The following is a 24032-nucleotide window of genomic DNA, read 5'->3' on the forward strand; positions in this document are numbered from 1 at the left end:
CAGCAATAATGCTTGCAATGACCATGCAGAAGCCTTTACATGATCATTTGCATCTTGTTTGCATTGTGTTATTCATGGAGATCATTTTCAGTTCTCATCTACATTCTCGTGTTTTGAACATTTATACACATTTAAGCTTATAGATGTATTATTACTTTAAAGTGTCTAACATGTTGCTTTCTTTTTTGTGTATGGATCCTTGTGTGCATGAATGTGATAATGGTTGTGTTGGCCTGCGTCTGCGTGTACATGTGACTTTGTGTGTTTGTGTAGATGACCTTTGGGGATGCCATGAGGAATAAAGCAAGACTTTCCGTCACAGGGAGTACTGGGGAGAATGGTCGGGTGATGACTCCAGAGTTTCCTAAAGCTGTCCACGCCGTCCCTTATGTGAGACCTGACATGGGACTGAACGTCAGCCTGACAGATCTGTCCTGATCAATGCGAAACTTCTGAGTGCCTTACAATGGTTTCAATAGAGCGTTTTATTTTTTTCTTTGTTTTTCTTTTTTTCTTTTTTGTCCTCGCCTCCTTACTTTTGTTTCGGCTCTTTTATTTTTGTCTGTGTGGTGAAAAAAGGAAAGATAAGAGATGGAGACTTCATTTTGCCAATCACAAAGACTTGTATTGTTGCTCTCTGTCTCTATTTCTCACCTAATAAAACGCCTACCTTTGTGGCTGGAATTCCATCTCAGAATCTTAAAGGGTGGCTTTTTTTTTTCTAAACTGATGACACCATGCTTTCCTGTCTATCTGTTTGGAGTGGACTGAGATGGAAAAGAGGGCTTGATTGATGGCAATGACTGCTTCTAGGAGTCAGAGATTTAGTCATCTCAACTGTGTTTATGTGTGTCTGAAAAGTGAGGGGGTGTGTTCATCAGGGGAAGATGTCGTCAAAAACACACCGTTTCTGTAGCCACCGCCGCAAAACAGGATTTTCAAGCACACTTGATTTCATCTGCATTAAGATGTGAAATCGTCCTTTTTTTCTAAGAAAATCTATTAAAAACGTTTATTGAAAAAAATATTTTTATGTATTTTCACAAAATAGCTTTTAAATAAACTTGCTTACATACTGGTTGGATAAAAACATCTTCATGTGTGAGTATACAGAAAGAAAAAATACTAAACAGCTTCTAGTTCGATATTTTTAAAGCCAAATACATTGCATTATGGGGGTGAGATGTTAAAATCATGTAATTAATTCCTATTCTGAACTTTCCTGTATATTTTATTCTTTAACATTTGGTGTTGATATGAAATATATGTCAATGCTTGGCATTTGGAATCAATCCTTCTATGTTTTTCTTGTTAGACTTGGTGCAGCAATTCTGCTTTATTACTTTTGTCTCTTTGTTTGCTTCAGTGCTTTTGCTGTTTGTATTTTTTCTGATGAGGACCGGGGTTGTTGTTCTTTCAAGAGGAGATTAATATGTTTACACGCGATGAATAAACAAAACAAAAAAAATAGTATGGTATGGTATTATTCCATCACATTTTAAAGTGACATCAAAAAGAAGCATCTACATTCACATGGTTTACGTGATGGTTAAAATGCCAAATAAGTAAGAGTGCCAAATTCTAGTGCCAGTAGATAAATATAGTCTTAATATACTCAATCACTGTCATCTCAGTGAATGTAAATGATTCTGATACATTCTGTAACTTTTGTAACTAGATGTACAGTTGGTGGCAATGACTAATACAATAGCCTTTCTGCTTTGTTTTCAAGTCTCCATGTATTTTGCATTAATCGGACAATGGAGTAGCACAAGTTGCATGTTGTTGCCGCAAATACTTCATACGTTTATTTCATTACTGCCAAACATACATTTTCATTTCAATGTTGAAGTTGTGAGGTTAAATGTTTGAAATTGGAAATACAATGTAAGACATATATACAATATATACATATAAACATATATTTTATATAAAAGTTCAAATATGACAAATTGTATCCCTTATCATAAGTACTTGATTTCCTTTTGCAGTACTCAATGCTACATTTAATTGTTTTAAAGATACAATATTACTTTTTAGTTGTCCAGACTCACCATAAGTTAGATACACAGGTTATGCAGATGAGCACATCTATTTATAAGATTTTTTTCCCCCCACTTTCAAATAGATCTATAACAAACCCCCTCCTGCACACAGCAGGGAGATGAACTATACTATTATTATTACCACTGTTTTTGTTATCAAGTATAGAAGCATACGGTATACCATAGTCGCTAATCAGTTTCATTGCATATTCAGGCTATTTCACAGACATTTTGTATATGGAATGTGTGCTAACTTGTTTATTTTTTGGGACTCTTTCTAAATAAAAAGTGGCTGATCTATTGTTATCTTTTACTGTGTCATTTATTTGGAATCTCTTGCTTTGTATTTATGCTATTGAAATATTCATGTAGAGTTATTTAAGTTTTCATAAACATAACTTGTTGACACTGCTTACCTATGACTGATTTGTTTGCTTATATATAACACACATAAAGGGGAAATAAGTGACAGGTGTCACTTATTTCCCCTTTATGTGACCTGGCTGGGCTGTGATTTATATCACCCAAGGCACTGCACAACCATTTGTGCTTTCATTGTTTTTTCTGTTTAGGGAGATATATATATCACGTTACTAAACTTAGTTTGCCAGAGCTGAGGGCACATCACAGAAACTGTGCTAAAAAAAAAAGACAACAACAAAACTTACAGAGGATATGAAGGCAAATACGTGTTTTTTTTTTTTTTTTGTCTGTTTGTTCTTTACTTTTAAGTACAACAACCTTTACAGTTGAAATGTATTGGTTAAATCTAGTGTTGTTGTGTGCTACAATTCTTGAAGTATAATACATCAAACAGTTTTGAGCTTAAATTGCTTAGTGCTGAAGTGCCTTTAGGTCACCTTACTTCTTCTGAGTGTTAATGAATTTCACACGTCTCCGTTAAGATGGCTGACTTCCTTCTGCTCCCTAAGATAATCCTCCTTTTCTCACATTCATGCCATGTGTGCCTTTCTATCATGCCTTATAGTTAATTACATCATATTAAAATCATGTTTAGCTGCAAGTAGAATCCGTAGACAGACACCCAGGAGCCACAGTTATTGCAACTATATACAGTTTATAGATAATGAATGTAAGCTCGACTAATAAAGTGAATGCACTTTCATCATCAGGCAGAACGATTTTGCCTTTATTTGTGCTTTTTATCCCTTAGCCGTGAATGGCTCATGGGGTATCGTCGTCACCGCCCGCAGGCGCCGTGGACACTGAAGTGTATGAATCTTTCTTTTGCACATAAAAAGGTTCCTGTAAATGTGACATGTACTGCAGACCAGAGCGCACTGAATCAATAAGAATCTCACCCTGCACACGCACATACTCAGATGTGAGAAACTTGTCAATAGAAATCAACGAGATACATTTACTGGCCATGTGAGTCAGGCTGTCTGGGCAGAACAACATGATTTATTTTTATATTCCAATCTACTTTTACTAATTACATTTTACATTACTATGTAATTCTCCTTCAAAAGTAGCTTTTGCAAATACTCAGTAAAATGACTGTTTGAGGCTGTGAAGTGGTACTTTTCTTAACTGTACATTTGGCAATTTAAAAGGAAATAAACATACACCGTTAATTTTCAAAGGCTTCTGATTCCACTAAGTCTTCCCACTTTATGTCATGCAAGGTGTTTGGTTATCTTTTTGTTCTACTAAGCTCATGGTTCCAACAACTTTGATTGTGTTCTTGCTTCTGAAAATCTGTGAAGTATTTCCCGCTCCATCTTTTCCACCTTTTGTCAAATGCAGGCAGAGACCTGCTTCATGTGTACATTTGTATATGCTACATCATTTTCCTTTTATGTCATTCTTGTCATTCTGGGTGTATCTTGACACACTCCCAGAATTTCAAGCAATGATCCATTTTCATGAGTGTTTGTATTAGGCTCATGGGATTGCTCATTGCTTTGGGCAAAATCACACTGCTCCATGCACCTCTCTGTCGCCACTCTACTCACATATGCTGATTTAAACACTTGGGCATAGCAAAGAGGTTGCTCACCATCTGCTACTTAGTTGGATCAGATGGCTTTGCTACTGGACGCATCTGGTCAGCCCAAACATTTTGTGAGGGTTTTGCCTGGTGGATGACTCAGTGGAATGAATTTAGCTTTCTAGTCCAAAAGCCATTTTAGTGTTTTTGTTGACATAAAGACAGGTGACAAATTCAAGAAAACCCCAGAGAGGAAACCTGGACCTCTCCAGTGAAGGGGAACCGGTGGCTCTGTCATGCCATCAGGGGCATTTTGGCAGGATAATTTTTGCTCACTTGACCCTTTAAAGACAAGGGTTACTGCAAATCAAGTTATTTTGAGTGATCCCATTTATGTTATGTTGAAACATTTCTATCCTGGTGGGCATGAGCTCTTCCAGAATAGCAATGTCCCCATTGCTACAAGTGGTCGACAATTTATATTTAAAACATTTATTTGTACAAGGGGGAGAAGCCTCCACAGTTAAAATGCTTAAATTATACTATTGCATGAAAGAAGTATGTAAAATGTTAAAAATTTAAAAAATCAAAGAAGATAAAGTGTTACGGTTGTGCTAAGTATAAACTACTACTAATACTAATTTCTTTAATAATAAAAGGATTTTTTTAAACATGTAGTTATATTCCCACAAAATGCATTTTTCCTAAAAAAAAATGTAGGAACTTCCTGATAAACATAAGAATTTGTATTTTTTAAGTTTGATATATATTTTGATATTTTGCGTTTGCAGCAAAAAGTGTAGATAATTCCCCCTTTCTCAGCACAATCTTGCTGTTTGCTTTCAACAAAAACAGATTTGTTTAACCTTAATTAGTCATCCTTGGAGCCTCCTTTTTTAGTTTTACTTTCCTTAACAGGGTTAGGGTTATTGAAGGTTATGAATGTCCCATGGCAACACTACCAACTTTGCGAGCATAGCTCCACTCTGAGGTTTTCTGCTATTCATTGCTTTTTGTTATACCAATATTTTTGCCACTATTTTGTTTTTCCTTTATGTAGAAATGACTTACTGAAGTGACACTCTGCAGAAGCATTGTTATCATTTTACAAGGCAGTTGCACCACCTTTGTGTAATCAAGCTTGCTTATGGGCCATTAGTTCAGCCGATAACATCACACAGGAATGGTTGACCAAAATGAATCTTCATCCATGTGAGCTATCAGCATGTGATGTGCCAGCTTTGTCTCACTTCTTTCCTTTATATTGCTAGTTATCAGTGGTTGTTATGATATGTTTCTCCTTGGACTGAAGGTAATGATGACAGAAGGTACACAGGGAATGGCCTGAATCTGCCACCTCATATAGGAGACATCAATAGCACAGACAGGACAATGTTTCATCTTCAGGTCTATTAGCTAAGGCCTGACTGCCTGCCCTGGCCTCATTAAAATCCAGCCATGATTCAGAAATGCTCACACAGCAACACTGGTGGAGATTTAAGGTGCATGAGCTTTCTTAACATGACATGATTTTATGTATATTTCAAAATAATATCGACTTGTTTACCCACTTGAACCATTATGGAAGATATTGTGGAAATGACAAATCTTGAAAGTTATTGAAAGCATAAGTTGGCAGTGCCCAGGCCTTTTATACGGCAATTGTAATACACAATCAACTCAGTTGACATCAGAATGATTCAGATAGGCATGGACAGGAACTTGCACTTGCAATCCTGAACAACAAAGCAATGTTTACTCCAGAGAGGTATTGCAAAATCAAATGCTAAGCAAGTGCCTTTTAATTGAATGGTTTGATTTTATTGTTTCATTTCTTTAAACTATTTTTTTTCCATTCAATTTAATCTCAGAAACCACTACAGTAGTTGTGATCTTACTGTCTGTCTCTGTCCAGGGTGTACCCTACCTCTCACCCTATGGTAGCGGGGATAGACACCAGCCCCCCACGACCCTGATTAAGCATAAACAGAAGAGAATGGATGGATAACTTCCAAGTTAAATAGGTCTGCAGTGCATTTCATTAAAAAGTAAGAGCGATTTTATTATATTAAAAGTTCACAACTGACAGCAGGACCTCAACGCAAAAAAGTCACTACACTTTTGTTATATTTGGCAAGATAAGGACTCTGTATACTGGGTTCAGTTTTAAAAGATGCACTGAAAATCAACAAGTAATTGTTGGTGCACTGAAGTGGGGCTCGAGTAAATGGTCTTTCTGCAACTGCAGTGCATGAAGAAAGTATTTACAGCAATTTACTTGTTCCACATTTTGTCATTTGTCAGCCTTATTCCAAGATGGATCAAATTCATTTTTTATTGCAAAATTTGACTTTGTTGAAGTCTTTTTGAGTATGATGTTACAAACTTGGTATAACTATTTTTGGGTAGTGGTGGGCAATCTCAGTCCACGAGGGCCGGTGTCCCTGCAGGTTTTAGATCTCACCTTGGGTCAACACACCTGAATCACATGATTAGTTTGTTACCAGGCCTCTGGAGAACTTCAGGACATGTTGAGGAGCTAATTTAGCCATTTAAATCAGCTGTGTTGGTTCGAGGACACATCTAAAACCTGCAGGGACACCGGCCCTCGTGGACTTGCTACGTTCACACTGCAGGTCTTAATACTCAATTCCGATTTTTTGATCAAATCCGATTTTTTTGTCTGCTCGTTCACACTACAAATAAAATGCGACAGCAAACGCGCTCTAGTGTGAACGCTCAAAGCGGCCCGCATGCGCAAAAGAAGATGTCACACACAACGCGCTCTGTTTAGACCCAGAGCAACAGTATTGTTTGACTGATGGCCCTTAATATAAAGACTTCGGACTTCACGTTTCCCAATTTTTGCTTTAAGTTATTTTGTTATTTACATAATAATGTAAATAACCTAATAATGATCCTTATTGCTGTTTAAGAGAGGAGCGGTGCTTCAAAGGATAGCTGCAGATTTCTGTCAGAATCTGCAGATTATACAGTACAAATAAAATGTTTACGTTGTCTTCCCAACAGTTTCACTTACATCTACACTGGATGGCCAGGAAGCGTTCGCGATGTCTTCTCGGGCGCTTCTCTGGCGCTGATAATTGGCTTCAGTCTTGTGTCGGTGATGTAAAAGATGGATTTAATGCGACTTGACCGTTCAAACAGCAGTCGCTTTCTAATACATCGGATATGTATCGGATTCAGTACCACATACGAAAGTGACCCAGATCGGATTTGAAAATATCGGATTTGCGCCGTTCACACTGTCATAGCATGATCGGATATGGGTCGCATAGGGTCAAAAAAATCGGATTTGATGCGCTTTCGCCTACGTTCACACTGCAGGTCTTAATGCTCAATTCCGATTTTTTGATCAAATCCGATTTTTTTGTCTGCGTGTTCACACTACAAATAAAATGCAACAGCAAACGCGCTCTAGTGTGAACGCTCAAAGCGGCCCGCATGCGCAAAAGAAGACTTCACACACAACGCGCTCTGTTTAGACCCAGAGCAAACAGTATTGTTTGATAGATGGCCCTTAATATAAAGAGTTCGGACTTTACATTTCCCAATTTTTGCTTTAAGTTATTTTGTCATTTACATAATAATGTAAATAACCTAATAATGATCCTTATTGCTGTTTTAGAGAGGAGCGGTGCTTCAAAGTATAGTTGCAGATTTCTGTCAGAATCTGCAGATTATACAGTACAAATAAAATGTTCACGTTTCTCCAACATTGTCTTCCCAACAGTTTCACTGATATCTACACGGGATGGCCAGAGAAGCGTTCGCGATGTCTTCTCTGGCGCTGATAATTGGCGTCTGTCTTGTGTCAGTGACGTAAAAGACGGATTTAATGCGACCTGACCGTTCAAACAGCAGTCGCTTTCTAAAACATCGGATATGTATCGGATTCAGTACCACATACGAAAGTGACCCAGATCGGATTTGAAAATATCGGATTTGTGCCATTCACACTGTCATACCATGATCGGATATGGGTCGCATAGGGTCAAAAAAATCGGATTTGATGCGCTTTCGCTTGCAGTGTGAACGTAGCCTAAGATTGCCCACCCCTGTGCTACACAGTGATCGTGATTACCATCCACGGGAGTGCGCGCAGCTGCTTAAAGCTGTAGGGTCCAGATTACTTACGTAGGCAGCTACTTCCGTGATATAAGATGCGGTAAGCTGAACACAGCTTCAACCGTCTGTTTGTTGAAAAATAGTAACGGACCGCATTTTCTTGTTAGTAACTGTAACGATAGGAATAGTAATTAGTTAGATTACTCGTTACTGAAAAAAAGTGCATGGAGGAAGGCTGACGCTTTTTTATACTGATTTGGTTCCCAGAGGATAATCTTCTCACATAATAAAATGTAGTCATGTTTAGTTACTCTTAAAGTTAAACTGAGATAATGTCACCAGTTGGGGCGCACCCCTTTAAAACCAATGACATTTCCAATGCAGATGTGACATTTTCGTTTAATTTCTGCTCTCATTGTGCACAATTAACAATAGAATGGTTCATTAGTGTTGGTCCCTTATACCGTTCTTTATTTCTGATGGGGGGGAAAGCTAGCACTTTCAAATGATGTCAAATCATGATGGTGGGTGATGAAAAATCCCAACTGACTGCTAAAGCCACTCACCCCTGTTATACTGAGCAAGAGACAAGCAACATATTTCTGAGGCACCAAGGTTGTGGGTGGTGTTATACTGTATGCTGTAAAACAGTTATCCTCTGGCTGGGTTGTCATGGCAACAGTATTAGCTGGGTTTCTCATGTCCCAGTACAGCATGTCATCCCTGTAGCTGCACATTAACGCACTGAGGTGGGGGTGGGATGGAATGGGGGTTGCTCCATCATCCATACCTCCATTTTACGTTACTCCTAAGAATAAAACAAACAGCTATTGTATTTTATCAATACACGATCTTATGTGCTTCAGGTTGAAGTGACAGGGAGGGGGTGTTTCGAAATGAAACAAGGGCTTCAGTTTTGACCAAGGCTGAGTACATTTCCATGGTAACAGACCGTGGCAAGCTGTTGTTCTGTTGTCTTTGCTTTAAGCACATCGAAGGTGTACACGCAGCTTTGAGGTGGCATTTCTTCTGCAAATGTCAGAGATGCAACTTCGCATCTCAACTGCTGCACACAAAGCAGCTGTGTATATTAGCAGTGACATTCAAAATAAAGCAAAATGACGAATTGGCTTTGATCACATTTGTTGAATTTATGAGCTGCCTCTGTGGTGTGACAGTTTAAGTATAATATATATGGTCCAATAAATCAGGTATCTGTGTGCCTGAAGCCTGTCCTTAATTTTGGTTTACCAAGACTAGAAATGATTTGGCCACATTTAAATGTCACTAACAAAGGACAAAAAAAGAACAAAAAAAGGAAGAAAACACTGAGCCTCTCACTTTATTTGTGGAAATATTCTTTTCCTCACCTTTAGTTATGAGCATTGTTCATGCGCTCTCACACGTCAGAGCAGGCAGAGCAATAACCTAATGGTCAATCGCATAACATTGCGTGATATATGATGACGTATAGAGGACAGCCATTCTAAGATACTGCTCAGGAACACTTAAGAAAATGGACCATACATAAAGCTTAGAAATTAAGCTTAGAAAAAGTGTCACGGTCCCTGATTTTTGTCCTTATTTCCTGGTTTGAATGACTTTGAGTTGCTATTTTGGTTCCTGTTATTCCAGTGTTATATATTTTGGATATCTGCTTTAACTTCTTCATTATTCTAGTTTTCATTCTGATATTGTGTCTTACTGTTTTATTTTATGGTTCCAGAGTTTCATGTTTTGATTAGAGATGGACCGATCCGATATTACATATCGGTATCGGTCCGATAGGCTACTGACCTAAATTACTGGATCGGATATCGGAGAGAAATAAAAAATGTAATCCGATCCATTAAATATCACGAAAGCACCTCACAAAACTTGCAACATGCTGTAACTCGCCTCATAACCTTAGCACTTCAGAGCAGTATGCATCACATGATAGAGCGGCTGTGGCCTGCAAGACCTGTGGTGGTCTGGTTGAGCATTTGGAGCTTTGCTACCAACCATCCCCGACAAAGTTATCCCCGAGAGAAGTAAAGCAAGTGTGTAAGTCCATCTCTGAATGTTTGTAAAGCATTCCCACGTTAAGCTTAGCCCACTTTGCACCAGAAAGAGGAAACCAGCGGGTAAACAACAGAAGCACGTTTAAGCTTGATAAGCTGTTGTTAGAATTTATTTAATATTACTTTCTAGACCAGGATCCTTTTCTACGTAGCTGACAGCTGGTAACTGCGCAGGGGCGGATCTAGCGAAGTTTAGCCAGGGGGGCAGGTAGGGCATTAACAGGGAAAAGGGGGCACAAAGACATACTTTTCTTTCTTATTCTCATTTAAAATGTCTAGCTTTTATTAAATAATTATCTGACACCCAAAGTTTTAATTTGATGTAAAATAAATAGAAGTCCATTACTGTATATAGTAACTATTAAGTCTAATATTGTCACGGCCCAGTGGCACGAGGGAACAGGGATGGACACAGGTGCAGAAACCAACCCGGAAGCGAGGTGACAGAGAACAAATGATTTATTTCCGCCCACAGGTAAACAAAGGTAAAAAACAAAGCGACGCCACCACACTAGTGGTGCGTAGGATTCGTCGGTGAATAATGAGGGCGACCTAGACACCTCTAGGAGACGGCTGAACAGCGGGGGCAGCAGGGAGGTAGAAACAGGACTAGGTAGGGACCGGGGGCACTGGAATAAGAGGAGATCACGATCAGAGGGATCCAGCAGACAACCACCAATCCTCCACAGTTGAATTGAATTGCCTTACTTGGTTTCAGATGGAGGGGACAGGTGGAGCGGAAAGCCCGGAAGCGGTCGAGGCGTGGGGAGGCAGGCAGGTGAGCGGTGGGCCGGCAGGCCACGTTGTGTAAGCAGCAGGCGGCCCAGGTCCAGAAGGACGGGAGCGAGGGGAACGAGATCTCCACTCCGGGTGCTATCTCTGAGGACAAGAAAAAACAGGTGAGTCATCACACGGCGTCAAGACAAGGTTTATGATGCTCCACTGAACTAACATGGGGATAGCAGATACTCAGGCGATGAATGGTTGAGAGCGCAGGTCTGATATACCGCTGGCACGATTGCTCACAGGTGGTCAGCCAGGGAGGGGCAACTGGACTCCGCCTAAAGGAGGAGGAGCCGCTGTCTGAGACCTGCAGGTGCCCAACCAGACCATGACAAATATATACCCTAGTAAGCTATAGTACTTTTTCCTTTGGGAAGGCTGTGCAGTCTGCAGTTCTGTTAAAGAAAGATGTTGAATCTATTTAGTATTTCTTGAAAAATAATTTATTTCTGTGCATTTTTATTTTTCACACTGCATCAAATTAAGGTTGATTATGTCGATTAAGCATCATGAGATGGAGCGTGAGGGGTGGTTCCCTATTTTTTATTTTTTTTTGTTGTTGTTGCTGGGAGTTGGAACCCTGTTAGTTAGGTTGCTTAATACTTACGCTAAGTACTCTTTAAAATACCAGAATAGGGAGGATGGTGTAGGTTTAAGTTTATTAGATTGATCAGTATTGCTGAACTATGAAATGTTTTTTTTTTGTTTTTTTTACATACAGGTATAACAGAATAGCTTTAGTGTTGTTGTTTTTTTAAACTTGAGTATGAACTTATACAAAATGCAGCATGATATTAAAAAAACTGTTTTATTGATTAAAAAACACTATATTGGATTCATATCGGTATCGGCAGATATCCAAATTTATGGTATCGGACATAAAAAAAGTGGTATCGTGCCATCTCTAGTTTTAATTGATGTTTTGATTTTCTTGCATGCCTTGTGTAAGTTACTTTTACTGTGTGATTACTCTCACCTGTATCTCATTCCCCTTCCGTTTTCTATTCTCTAATCAGCCCTGTGTGTTTAAATAGTCCCCTCTCCTCTCTTGTCTTTGTCAGATAATTCGTCATCACTTCCTACTGTGTGGTTATGGTCCCCTTTTGCCTCCCTGTGTACCCTCTGTGATCTCTTTGTGATTTTTTATTTAACCCTTTCGACTTTTTTTTTGGTTGTTACATCATTTTGCCTCTATTATTCTGTCATATGTTTACAAAATATCACCAACCATTAAAAACCAAAGGGTGTATTAGGAAACAGCAGGTTATGTTAAGCTTAAAGTCAATTTTCTATGTCACAAAAGAAAATGCCCCTCTTTTCACCTGGCTAACTCATTCTGGCGTGGAGCAGGTTATGTTCAGAGTTTTTATTTAGAATTGTCTGGAAGCGCCACATTTCCGCTGATTCTTTTATTTACAGCATGCAATATAGATTCACTGCCAGGGGAATGCATTTTATATGTGCACTGCAGTTTCTTAAGTTGTATTTTATCAACATCACAAATGAAACCCGGCTGTAAAACTTGTGCAAACTGTGCATCGGATTGCTACTGGAATGTGCATAAATTAATTTGGTGATGCAGAAAATGGCTAAAAGTTTTTTTCTTGATTATAATCTGCTGGTAGTTCTCTTTTACACTGCTGCAGTTCCAGCTACTAGAACACAGAACACACACCAACATCTGTTCAATAAATAAAATATTTTTTTCTTTGATCTGCCCATAAACTAAAGTAATTTCTATGACTCCTTTATTAGGCTACGGGGCAGTAACACGTAATGTTTGAGGTTTCAGAGCTCAAATGTGCAGCTGGAAAGCATCATTAGAAATAAACAGCAGCACTCAGGGTGCACTCAGCATTAAAATAATCAACACAAATGAAAATGTCTATTAAATTGGTCTGTGCACTAAATTGCAAGATTTATGAGTTTCTGCTCTTGTCTTGTTTGCAATAGCGCTGCCTTTACTGTTAGATTTCTAATGGTTTTTATCAGACTTATCAGTGTTTTATCATCATTATCATAATCTAATGACTCAGGTAGGCACACTAAAAGGTTTCATTTTGCGCAGAAGAAGAGTCATATGGGCCATGACCCATTTAATTTCTGTCCATTTAGTGCATATGTCTGGCGCCCTTTTATTATAACAGTTTAACTTGAATTAACCAGATATAATCTATGCATATATAATACTCAGTATGGCAGTCACAGTCTGAGTATGAGTTAGAGCACATGTGATTTCCAATGCTCTTCACTTTTTAAACCTTTATTCCAAACATTTCACAGATTATAAAGCTGCCTTTTATCAGCATTATTTCAAAAGGTTTTCAACAGGTGTCACTGAATTATGTTGTTGTGCTTTTACAAAGCTCAGCTAAAGACACAGAAAGAAATGTACTCTATTCAGATTAAATTTACACTCGTTGTTCAAAGCATGTCATAGCATCAGAGTTTTGAAGATATGAATCTTTTCCTTTTCTTTTTTGTCAATAGAATTTTGAAAAAAAAAGAAAAAAAGATACGTTTTAAATCCCAAAACGTACACTGAAAAAGTCTTAGTCAAGGACCTGCAACATTTTTGGTATTAAACAATGCTGCTCTTCATTAGTGAAACATTTCTCCTGCAGTCAAAATTATTTCTCTCACTTTCTCTTATTGTGAGAATGAGAAAGTCATACTTGTGCATTTTGAGAGGTCTGTCAATTTATCCCTGTTTACTGCATTATTGCTGGTATTCACAGCAGCTCAAAACAAACCTCAGGCCATCACAAAATGCTTAATGTTCCTGAACAGTGCTCGGTGTTCAACACCCCTGTAATGCAGGCTTATAGAACTGTAGCCCTCAGTTCTACCCGTCAACTTTGCTTTCGGCTTTGTGATAATATTCTACTATGTGCCTGTATCCTCTTTGGGATGTGTATTTGTGTAAGGTGTGGAACTGAAGCATAGGGTTGATATTATTCACTTGTAACCATGATGATGCATTATAATGCAAAACGACCCTAGCAAGTAATGTATTACTTTCTCCAGTAAGTAATTAAGTAAACTTTATGCATTACTTTTGTACTTTTTCTTCTTTTAAAGAAACTAATGTGTAATACTTTTTTCCCCCACTCAGTGTACTGGCAGACAGTGGAGAACATTTGATAAACAAAAACTTCTCCTTTATTAAAAAGCCTTAAATTAAGTTTATTTTCCTGTTTTCAGCATCCTGTAATTTGTTTGAGGAAAATTAAATACAAAATCGACCCAGAATTCAACACGCCCCACTATTTAAAGTACATTCCTAATTCAGCAAAATGCCACGGCAAGTTGATGTACAATGAATTATATATGAAAGAAACTTCAAGTCTAGAAAATAATGATGACTTGGATAGGAAAAAGGTAAACAACTTTGCTGCTCATCTGAAGAAGGCCAAATTTTGCAGCAGCTGTTTTGGGTGTGTTACAGTGAGTTACCATCTGTGCAATAACATCCAAGAATCTAAACATCAGCCCCTTGCTATTTTAAGTCTATCTTTATTCAAAAATAGTGGTTTCCACTGATGATAACCTGTTATTTGCTTCGTTTTACAGATTACACTCAGTGATTTTGTATGATTGAACACAGCAAATTCAACAGTGTTAAATGTTTTGGTGTTAATAGTCTTCTTGCAAAAGTAGAGTTAATTTTACTCTAAGCAGAGTCACATTCTTTTAATGTAACTCTGAGGTGTAAAATGATAGTAGTTAAAATCGAGTGTTAAAAATGAGTGTTTCTCTGTCAAATCTGGAGGTGTTACAATGGAAACATTAACTCTTGACCTCTTAACTCTGAACTCCTAGAGGGGCTATGACACCAACAGAGTAAATTCACAGACTCCGCCCCCAGCACGGCTCCAATCGAAGCTGAAGTGAAGCCGTTTCAGAACATTTTGCTCTACATATTTGAGTTGTTTGCCATGCTTGGTAAGTCATTTTTTCAAAGATTGTTTCAATTATTATTATGAGCTTTTACTTCTGTGGCTCTTTGGAGTTGAGACAAAGCTGTGTGAAAGGCATTAGCCATGTTGCTCGCTGATAGCATAACATTCTGTTTTAGCTAGCTGAAAGGTATTGTTTGCGGGCAAATACCACAGCCTTGAAAAAAAGCTTGCATGTGAATTTTCAGTCAAACTTTTGGTCAAATACACCTAAAACAATGTCTAGAATGTGAAATGTTGGTATAATGGTGCTGCTTGAAGCCTGAAAACGATCGCCCATAAAAAACACGAGCAAACAGCAGTAGCTGACGTCCTGACTGGATTCTACGTTAGCATAGATCCCTCCAGAGTTTTGTGCACACGGTTTAGGTAAAAATGAAAAAGGTTGAGGTTTTACATTTAGTTCAGTGTTACCTGTTGCCTGTGTCTTTGTCTTTTGGGAAAATACTTTACACAAGTAATGGCTCAAAAAGGATTCCTTTTTTTTTTTACTGTGCTGCAATTGTTTACTGGATTATTTGTGCCATTAATTAGTGTCAACTAATTTTTATTCAATCTCCGCACAGGATATGCTTGTGAAGATGGAATATGGGGGAGAGCAGAAGTGCGTTGAAGTTCCACAAAGGGATGAATGAAGGACATGCATATTGTATTGAAGAAATAAGTGATGAGATGCTGTTATTTGCATTTACCATGTCAGACCTTTTGATAAACAAAATTCTAATGAAAGTGAGAACATGTAGACTGTTACATCTTTCAGAAAATGTTTTGAAATTGTGGTGCACAGTTCAGAATAAATGTTTTTCAAAAACCATTGCATCTTTTTAGTAAATGTTTATTTCCAAAAGAAATTTCTAGAAATTCAGAACAGTAAAATTCCCGCTTTTTAGAATGAATCAGAAGATAACTCTTACGTAGTTAAACTAAAATACTCTTTGAGAGTTAATATATAAACTCTTAACACCAAGTGTTAAATTATCAACTCCAGACAGATTTGGTGTTTAACACTAAATCAGAGTTAACGTACCAACTCTCCAAAAAGAGTTAAATTAACACTCTCTGGTGTGGACCCATATAGACACTTTAATAGTGTTGAAATCAAATCCGACAGTGTTAATTTGGACATGCTGGATTTGCTGTGAATGCATGTACCTATATAGATGTTTCTTAACTGTTGTTGTTCTTTTTTTTAATTTCAGCTGGAAATGAATGAAATACAAGGCAGATATTTCACAGCTTAAGGAGACTTTAAGAAATAGTTATCTTTTAAAATACACCATTTGGTTCTGAATGTCTCACTTTTTGATGGCGTTACCATTGTCAGTGGTGAAAGAGGAAGTGGACCTCCATCCATCCATCCATCTTCATCCGCTTTGTCCGGGGCCGGGTTGCGGGGGCAGCAGCCTAAGCAAAGAGGCCCAGACCTCCCTCTCCCCAGCCACCTCCTCCAGCTTATCCGGGGGAATACCAAGGCGTTCCCAGGCCAGCCGAGAGATATAATCTCTCCAGCGTGTCCTGGGTCTGCCCCGGGGCCTCCTCCCGGTGGGACATGCCTGGAACACCTCACCCAGGAGGCGCCCAGGGGGCATCCTTGTCAGATGCCCGAACCACCTCAGCTGGCTCCTTTCGATGTGGAGCAGCAGCTGCTCTACTCTGAGCCCCTCCCGGATGGCCAAACTTCTCACCCTATCTCTAAGGGAGAGGCCAGCCACCCTTCGGAGGAAGCTCATTTCTGCCGCTTGTATCCGCGATCTCGTTCTTTCGGTCACTACCCACAGCTCGTGGCCATAGGTGAGGGTAGGGACGTAGATCGACCGGTAAATTGAGAGCTTCGCTTTTACACTCAGCTCCCTCTTCACCACGACGGACCGGTGCAGCCTCCGCATTACTGCAGCCCCAATCCGTCTGTCGATCTCCGGCTCCCTTCTCCCATCACTCGCGAACAAGACCCCGAGATACTTGAACTCCTCCACTTGGGGCAGGAACTCATCCCCGACCCGGAGTGGGCACTCCACCCTTTTCCGGCTGAGAACCATGGCCTCAGATTTGGAGGTGCTGATCCTCATTCCCGCTGCTTCACACTCGGCTGCGAACCGTTCCAGTGCGAGCTGGAGGCCTTCACCCGATGAAGCCAACAGAACCACATCATCTGCAAAAATCAGAGATGAGATTCTGAGGCCACCAAAGCGAAAGCCCTCCGCCACTTGGCTGCGCCTAGAAATCCTGTCCATAAAAATTATGAACAGAACCGGAGACAAAGGGCAGCCCTGGCGGAGCCCATCACCCACCAGGAACGAGTCCGACTTATTGCCGGCAATGCGAACCAAGCTCTTGCAACGGTTGTATAGGGATCGAATGGCCCGTAGCAATGGGCCAGACACCCCATATTCCCGCAACACCTCCCACAGGACACCCCGAGGGACACGGTCGAATGCCTTCTCCAAGTCCACAAAACACATGTAGACTGGTTGGGCAAACTCCCATGAACCCTCAAGTATCCTGGAGAGGATAAAGAGCTGGTCCAGTGTTCCGCGACCAGGACGAAAACCGCATTATTCCTCCTGTATCCGAGGTTCGACTAACGGACGAACTCTCCTTTCCAGCACCCTGGCATAGACTTTCCCAGGGAGGCTGAGGAAGTGGACCTTACATCTGTAAAGATGGATCTTCCATGTCCGCTAAAGACCACCTAAATTGATGTAGTTAAATGCAGACCCTACCACCACTCAAGAGAATTTTGTGTTGTCTATGTTACAGCAGTGAATTTAGCTCCAGACGTCAATTCTAACATAGTTCTAGGCTACCTGCTAAATGTTATCAAAAAGCATTGGAACTCACAACCTGATGGGATTTTTATTTTGGCTGAGATGTTAACCATGCCAAAGAAAATACTGCCAAGGTTTGTCTTCCATGTTCACTGAAGACCACCCAAATTAAAATTTTCCTGATTGATATGGTCTATGCCTGAAATGCTGCTGACATTTGGCATAGCCTTTTCAGATATAAGAGAGCAAGTACAGTACTAGATGCACACACTGTCACACACAGAAATGAGAAACGTATTTTTAGTCATTAAATCATGGTTAACTTTAGGTTAACACTTGAGACTCGTTATCCTCATCTTTAAACATTATTTAAACAGTATTTGCTTTTTCTAAGAAAGTCTGTCATTTTCTTAAGGGCTATACATGCATTTCATGTAATATATAATATGTATTTTACATTTCTTTATTATTTCTGTGTATTGTGTTCTACTCCTCTTATGCGTCATGGTTATTGACTAAGTTTATGGTCATCAGCAGGAGGCTACCAGAAATATGAAAAACTTGACCAGAGAACGCAACGTTACAACTGCATGACTGCTTTCAGAGTACATCCTGGAGGGTATTTTACAATCAAGACCTAGAAGAGTACTCAGCAAAAGTACTCTTCTACATAAGCTGTTGTGTATTACTACCAACGAGCGAATCTATATCTTACCAAACAGGAAACCATGAATGACAAAGGAGGTCCAGCATCTTTTGAAGCCGTGGGACACAAATCTAGAAATAAAAAAAGTTGTACCCCAATGTCAGATATAATCTCTAGAGGGGCATTAAAGCATTTAATCTCCACAGATGCAGCATGGATGTGGCAGGGACTATAGCATCTAACAAACTTGAGGAGCAGCAGGAATCGACTGATTGTTGCTGATTCGTTGCTGGCAGAGGAACACATTCATTTTTTTACCCTTTTTGATAGAGAACTTTATGGAAGCATCTCTCCCCACATGACTCCTGCTGACTAGCCACTTATCCTCCAGGTAGAAGACGTGAAACAGTCAGATCCCAGGAAGGGTGCTCTAGCACACTAGCTCCTTGAGGTATTTAAAGATATTTTCAATCTACCTCTAGCATGCCAGTATGACTGAAGACCACCACCATCACCTCAGTGCCCAACCAAATAAACATAAGCTCCCTTGATGACTACAGGCCTGTTGCTCTCATATCTGTAATATCCAAATGCTTGAAAGGCTGGTCTTAGGTCACCTCAAATTGTCTCTCCCCCCCTCATTTGACCCACATTAGTATACACACAGGACAATCAGATCTGTGGAAGATTCCATAAATACAGCTCTTCATGCTGCATTGAGACACCTAGAGAAGAAGGGAAAACATGTCAGAATGCTTATTGAGCATTACAGCTTTGCTTTCAGCTCTATCATTCCCAGCAAGCTCATCACAAAAATGCTGGATCTTGGCCTCAGGATGTCAGTTTTGTCAGTGGACACTGGACTTTCTCAGCAACTGCCCACAGATAGTGAGACTTGGACCCCACATCTCGATGACCCTGACCCTCAGCACCGGGGTGTGTGCTCAGCCCATTCCGCTATGCTCTGTATACTCATGACTGTCTGTCTCTCCACCCTGAAAATAGGAACATGGAATTTGCTGACGACACAACTGTGGTGGGACTCCTGTCAAATTGGAGCCAGGTCGTCTATAGAGATGAGGTGCAGAGCCTGTCTGAATGGTGCTCTCATAACAACCTCTGCCTGAAATAAAAAAACAAAAACAAAGGAAAACTCATCATTGATTTCAGGAGACGGAGAGGGAAGCTCAGACGACTGGAATTAGAGGGTGAGGAGGAAGAGAGGTTGCTTTGCTTTTAATTTCTTCAACTTGCCATCAATTGGGACTTTAAATGAACAACAAACTTTGCTGCTATTGTAAAAGAAAAGGCACAACAGAGACTTTATTCGGTCAGAATACTGAAGAAGGCCCACCTGTCCGAAAATCTGTTAGTATTTCTACCGTTGCTCAATAGAAAGCATCCTGACATACTATATGACTGTTCTGGCTCTGGAACAGCTCAGCAGCAGACAGAGCAGCTCTCCAGAGGGTGATAAAAACTGCTCAGGGCATCATTGGCCACCCCCTGCCCCCTCTGGAGGACATCTACTTGTCCAGATGCTGCAGGAGGGCCTCTAACATCGTGAAGGACATCACACTGTCACAATCTGTTCACTCTATTCTGTGTATTGAATCTATTTATTTGGTGTATTTTAATGGTGCACATATGCAAATATATATGCATGGTTGTTTGCAGTTCTTAAAGGAGAGGCATTTTAATTTTGTTGTCACGCAATGACGATAAACACATTCAAGTTCCAACTTAAAACACTTAACAGAAGAACCATAATTATTCCCTAAAAAAAGAACAAGACCAAACAATGCAAAACACATAATAAAAATGCCTCATGAACCCAAACAAACTCAAAACTCTGGGTCAAAACCAAGAGCCATGACATGTATAGGAGCCAAGACAGAGCAGGAGGAAATAATGAAGAGCAGACACCAGGACACAGTGAATTCGCCTCCTCAGAGGGAGGCCTATTGAATTTCCTCCAGGAGAATCTAATTCAGTTAGGAAGAAAGCCATCTGATATGGGCTTTTTTCACCCTTAATACTTTCTCAGCTGGCCTAGTGTATCCCAACACTTCAAATAAAAACACAAAAGGGACACTGAATTTATTAAGAGGTCCTTATCTTTCATGTCCTTAACTATCAGTATGTGATAAATTAAGAATACTGGCTGCTCTTTTCAGTAATGTGGCTTAACACAATTTAGGAATGAGCTGTGTTAGACTGTAGACAATCTTTGTGACTGCACTATATGTGGATCTTTGACATTAACATTGACATGAGAAGGGGTTTGGTGTAGTCACATGTATTTATTTTGAAATATCCACAGGCTGTGAGGCTCCTGAACTCTCTGCCCCCCTCTCACGGACAATAACCATATCCAACTTCTTAATAGCAATGAACTGGTCTGCATTGGTGCATCATATCTTTATTCTCTTCCCCCTCCTGCCCCCCCCTCTTTCTTAAATAGATAACTATCATATCTGATATCATATCTCACAGTACAATAATATTGAATGGGTTGCATTGTTGTATTTTGTCATGTTTCTCAGGTCTTTGTCTGAATTTCTACGAACATTATTGCTAAGGATTGTCTTATTGCATTGGAGTCACACTGGGTTAAATATGTACACTTGGGTTTTAAGGGGTATTTATTATTTTCTTCTTTTTTTGGGGTTGTATGGAAGCCCCAAACGCAATTTCATTGTTCTTGACAATGACAATAAATAAATAAATACTAAATACTAAATACTAAATAACTGAAATAGCGTGATAGATAAATGAAAAAGAATGAGTTTTGGGGGGTTAATATTGTTCTGTGAAAGATGTTACAAAATATCGATCTAAGTTAAAAAAGCTGACATATTTAGATATATCACACTGTTTCAAAAACAATCAATGTCTATGATTCGTGATACAATGTCATAAGAGAGAAATGTAATCCAAAACTTTTAAAGATGTGCTAGTGATGGTTGATCATCAGATATTTCCAGCTCACTACATAAACATTTATTTATTACCAGGCCATATACCAAATAGTGCTATCAGTTGAGAAACGTTTATGCTGGGAACCATCCACCTTGGTGACTAGAGACCGCAGGAACTGAATGACACTAGAGTGGGAAAAAAACCCCACTGGAAATACACTTTGTTGGGAAATGCTTCATGTTAGGATGCAGCTTCAGATGATGTCACAGTGCTGTGTAATTTTGACCCAGCATTTAAGGTTTCTTGTGTTTTGGTATTATTTTGTATTATGGTTTATGTTCTGATTCACTAGTTGTGCTGTTTTGATTATTCTTCTCCCATGTTTTGGTTTACTACTTAAGATTAGCTCTTGGGTTCAGATTCCAAGCTCCTTCTGTTCAGTGTCTAGTCTGTGTCTCTGTGCCTATCGTGCTCTTCCTGTCTTATTTTGATAGTCCCTGTTCTGTGTTCAGTCTCTGTCCCCATGTTTTCTCTGTGCCTGTCCTGGTCCCACGTCTCTTTTCTAGTCATCCCTGTCTTTATGTTCCCTCTATACCGTGTCAGTTGTGTTGTAATGTTAAGCTTGTGTCTCTGAGTCCGTGTCTGTGCGTACGTGTCATAGTTCCTGTTTTACTTTGATAGTCTCGTGTGCTTTGTCAGTGCGCCTAGTTTTGCTTCCCTTGTATCCTGCCTAATTGGTCCCAGCTGTGTTTGCCTCCTGTCTCCTGTTCCCTGATTACTCCGGTATTTTAGTCCTCAGTCTTCCCCTGCTTGTCGTCGTATCGTACGCTTTCTTCGTGCTGTGTATTATCCCCTAGTGTTCCTGAAAATATCCTTGCTCTCACTTCTGATTAGTTGCCTTGAGTTTCCTAGTTCTAGGTTCCAGCGCACAGTTTAGTGTTTAGTTTCACGTCTGAGATATTGGTTGGTTTTGTGATGTTTATTTCTAATGAAGAGTTTTCCCCAGCAATAAAAGCTGTGCTTTGACTTTAACTTTCTGAGTCCTGTGTTTGGGTCCTCCCTCCTGCCTGCCAGACAACACTCGTCATGACAATACCCTCCAAGCTTGAACATTCTTGAATTTATTATATTCTTTTGCAATTGTTGTAGAAACAAATGTGCTGTGAATTTCAAAGCAATTTGGCCCACAGATTATCAATTTATGCAATATAGTGCGCAGATATACACCTATTTAATCACGGATCGACCTTTAGATCTGGCCATCACTGCCCATACCTAAAGTCACAGCTTTATAAGGGACGAGATAGGTCAAAAACATACAACTAGAAGAGTGTGGATGGGTTCCATAAACCCTGGAGATTAAAAACTAAAAAAATTGCTTGTCACGCAGGATGAAAATTTACACACCTGGACAGTCCCTACTTCAGCAGTGCTTTCAGTATTGAACACAATAGAAATATGAAAATAGATAATGGCAATTTTCTCTGGTCATAATGTACTTTATGTACACCTTGATGCAAACTGCTGTTCTACTGCCGTCTTTAAGTATGATGTTTGTATCACTTAAAGATAAGATCAGTGTATTTTATTTTTTTCCAGCCAATTTCAAGTATTTTTACTTTCTTACTTACTTGAAGATTGCCAAAGAACAAATGTTGAATAACATAAAAATGCTAATGTTTCTCTAAACTCTGTGCATACATTGCAGCTGCTATAAGACTATTGTTTGCTGTATGAATGTTATATGAACATTTTTGAATTTACTTGCGACTCAGCAAGACATACAAACTCAGTACTTATACAAAAATGTGCTTGTTTGTTTTTATCTAAATTCCCCCCTTATTTAGGCATAGCCATTTCCCTGTACTATCATGCTGCCAGCCCCTTTATTTTTGGCCTGGGGAACCACTTCTTCTCACCTGTCAGTGTGGTGTTTTGGGAGAAGAGTATAATGCAGGTGGATACACATGGTATCATGCCCAAAGACCACAGGAAGTGAGAAGGACATGCTTTCTGGATAGGTGGAAAATACCCATGGGTGGGAACGGATGGGACAGCAGGCTCACTACCATCTGTGACCCATGTCACTGCTAAAACAAAGAAATGTGCCATTTTCTTCTTTTAGAAGCTGTCAAAAATCTATGGCATCTTTTGCCTTCTTTTTCTTTGTTACGCATCGTTAAAACGTTGATTAACAAAGTAAACATATGCTCTATCACCTTTACTTTTAGCGCCATTACTTTTCCCGTGATGGAAGTGTGCTGAGAGCAGCGCCAGGTTTTTGGCAGCATCACTGATTAGCGAGCCAAGGGAAATATGGTCTTAAGATTATATTGTCTCCTTGTGTTTTTCAAGAAGGTAGGTGCAAACAAAAAGCACAGCCTCACATGGGAATTACCCACCAGATTTGGCAATTACACATCATCAGAAGTGGAAAAGGATCAGTGCCAAGAGTTTGAAAAAAAAAAAAAAAGACCTGTGGACCTGTGTATTTAAGTTTGGAAAGACCTTGACGAAGGGGCAGAGCACTATCCATTCATAAATGAAAACTTTGTTTAGAAAACTCTGAATGCAAATGTAATTTAGTTTTATTAATGAGGAGCTAAACATGCTCTCAGTTTTTTTGTTTAAATCACATCAAATACACTTTAGAATCAAAGCAATTTATTGTTCAACATAACTTTCTGATGTGTCCCCAAAATAATCTAAGCTCAAAAAGCGTCACTCCCAGGTTTGTCCGCATGCTGTGTACTAATCTGTAAATTAATTAGTTATTGATTGCAACATTATTATTCATTAGAAAGTT

The 24032-nt window shown here is 39.4% G+C and overlaps 1 protein-coding gene across 8 annotated transcripts in view; it reads left to right on the forward strand.

Annotated features, from left to right (window-relative positions):
* gria2b (glutamate receptor, ionotropic, AMPA 2b) overlaps positions 1-2334 on the forward strand; it is a 53147-nt gene extending 50813 nt beyond the window's left edge. For 2 of the 8 annotated variants that reach the window (XR_013973861.1, XM_080901295.1), the window contains one exon: positions 274-411. Coding sequence is in view for 3 of the 8 variants with exons in the window: in XM_080901291.1 (XP_080757417.1) it covers positions 274-438 (165 nt within the window). In the remaining 5 variants the exon portion in view is untranslated. The other 6 variants (XM_080901291.1, XM_080901293.1, XM_080901294.1 and 3 more) reach the window with 4 other exon arrangements.
* The last annotated feature ends 21698 nt before the right edge of the window (positions 2335-24032 follow it).

Source organism: Rhamphochromis sp. 'chilingali' (assembly GCF_963969265.1).
Source record: "Rhamphochromis sp. 'chilingali' genome assembly, chromosome: 13".
In the NCBI taxonomy this organism is placed as follows: Eukaryota; Metazoa; Chordata; class Actinopteri; order Cichliformes; family Cichlidae; genus Rhamphochromis; species Rhamphochromis sp. 'chilingali'.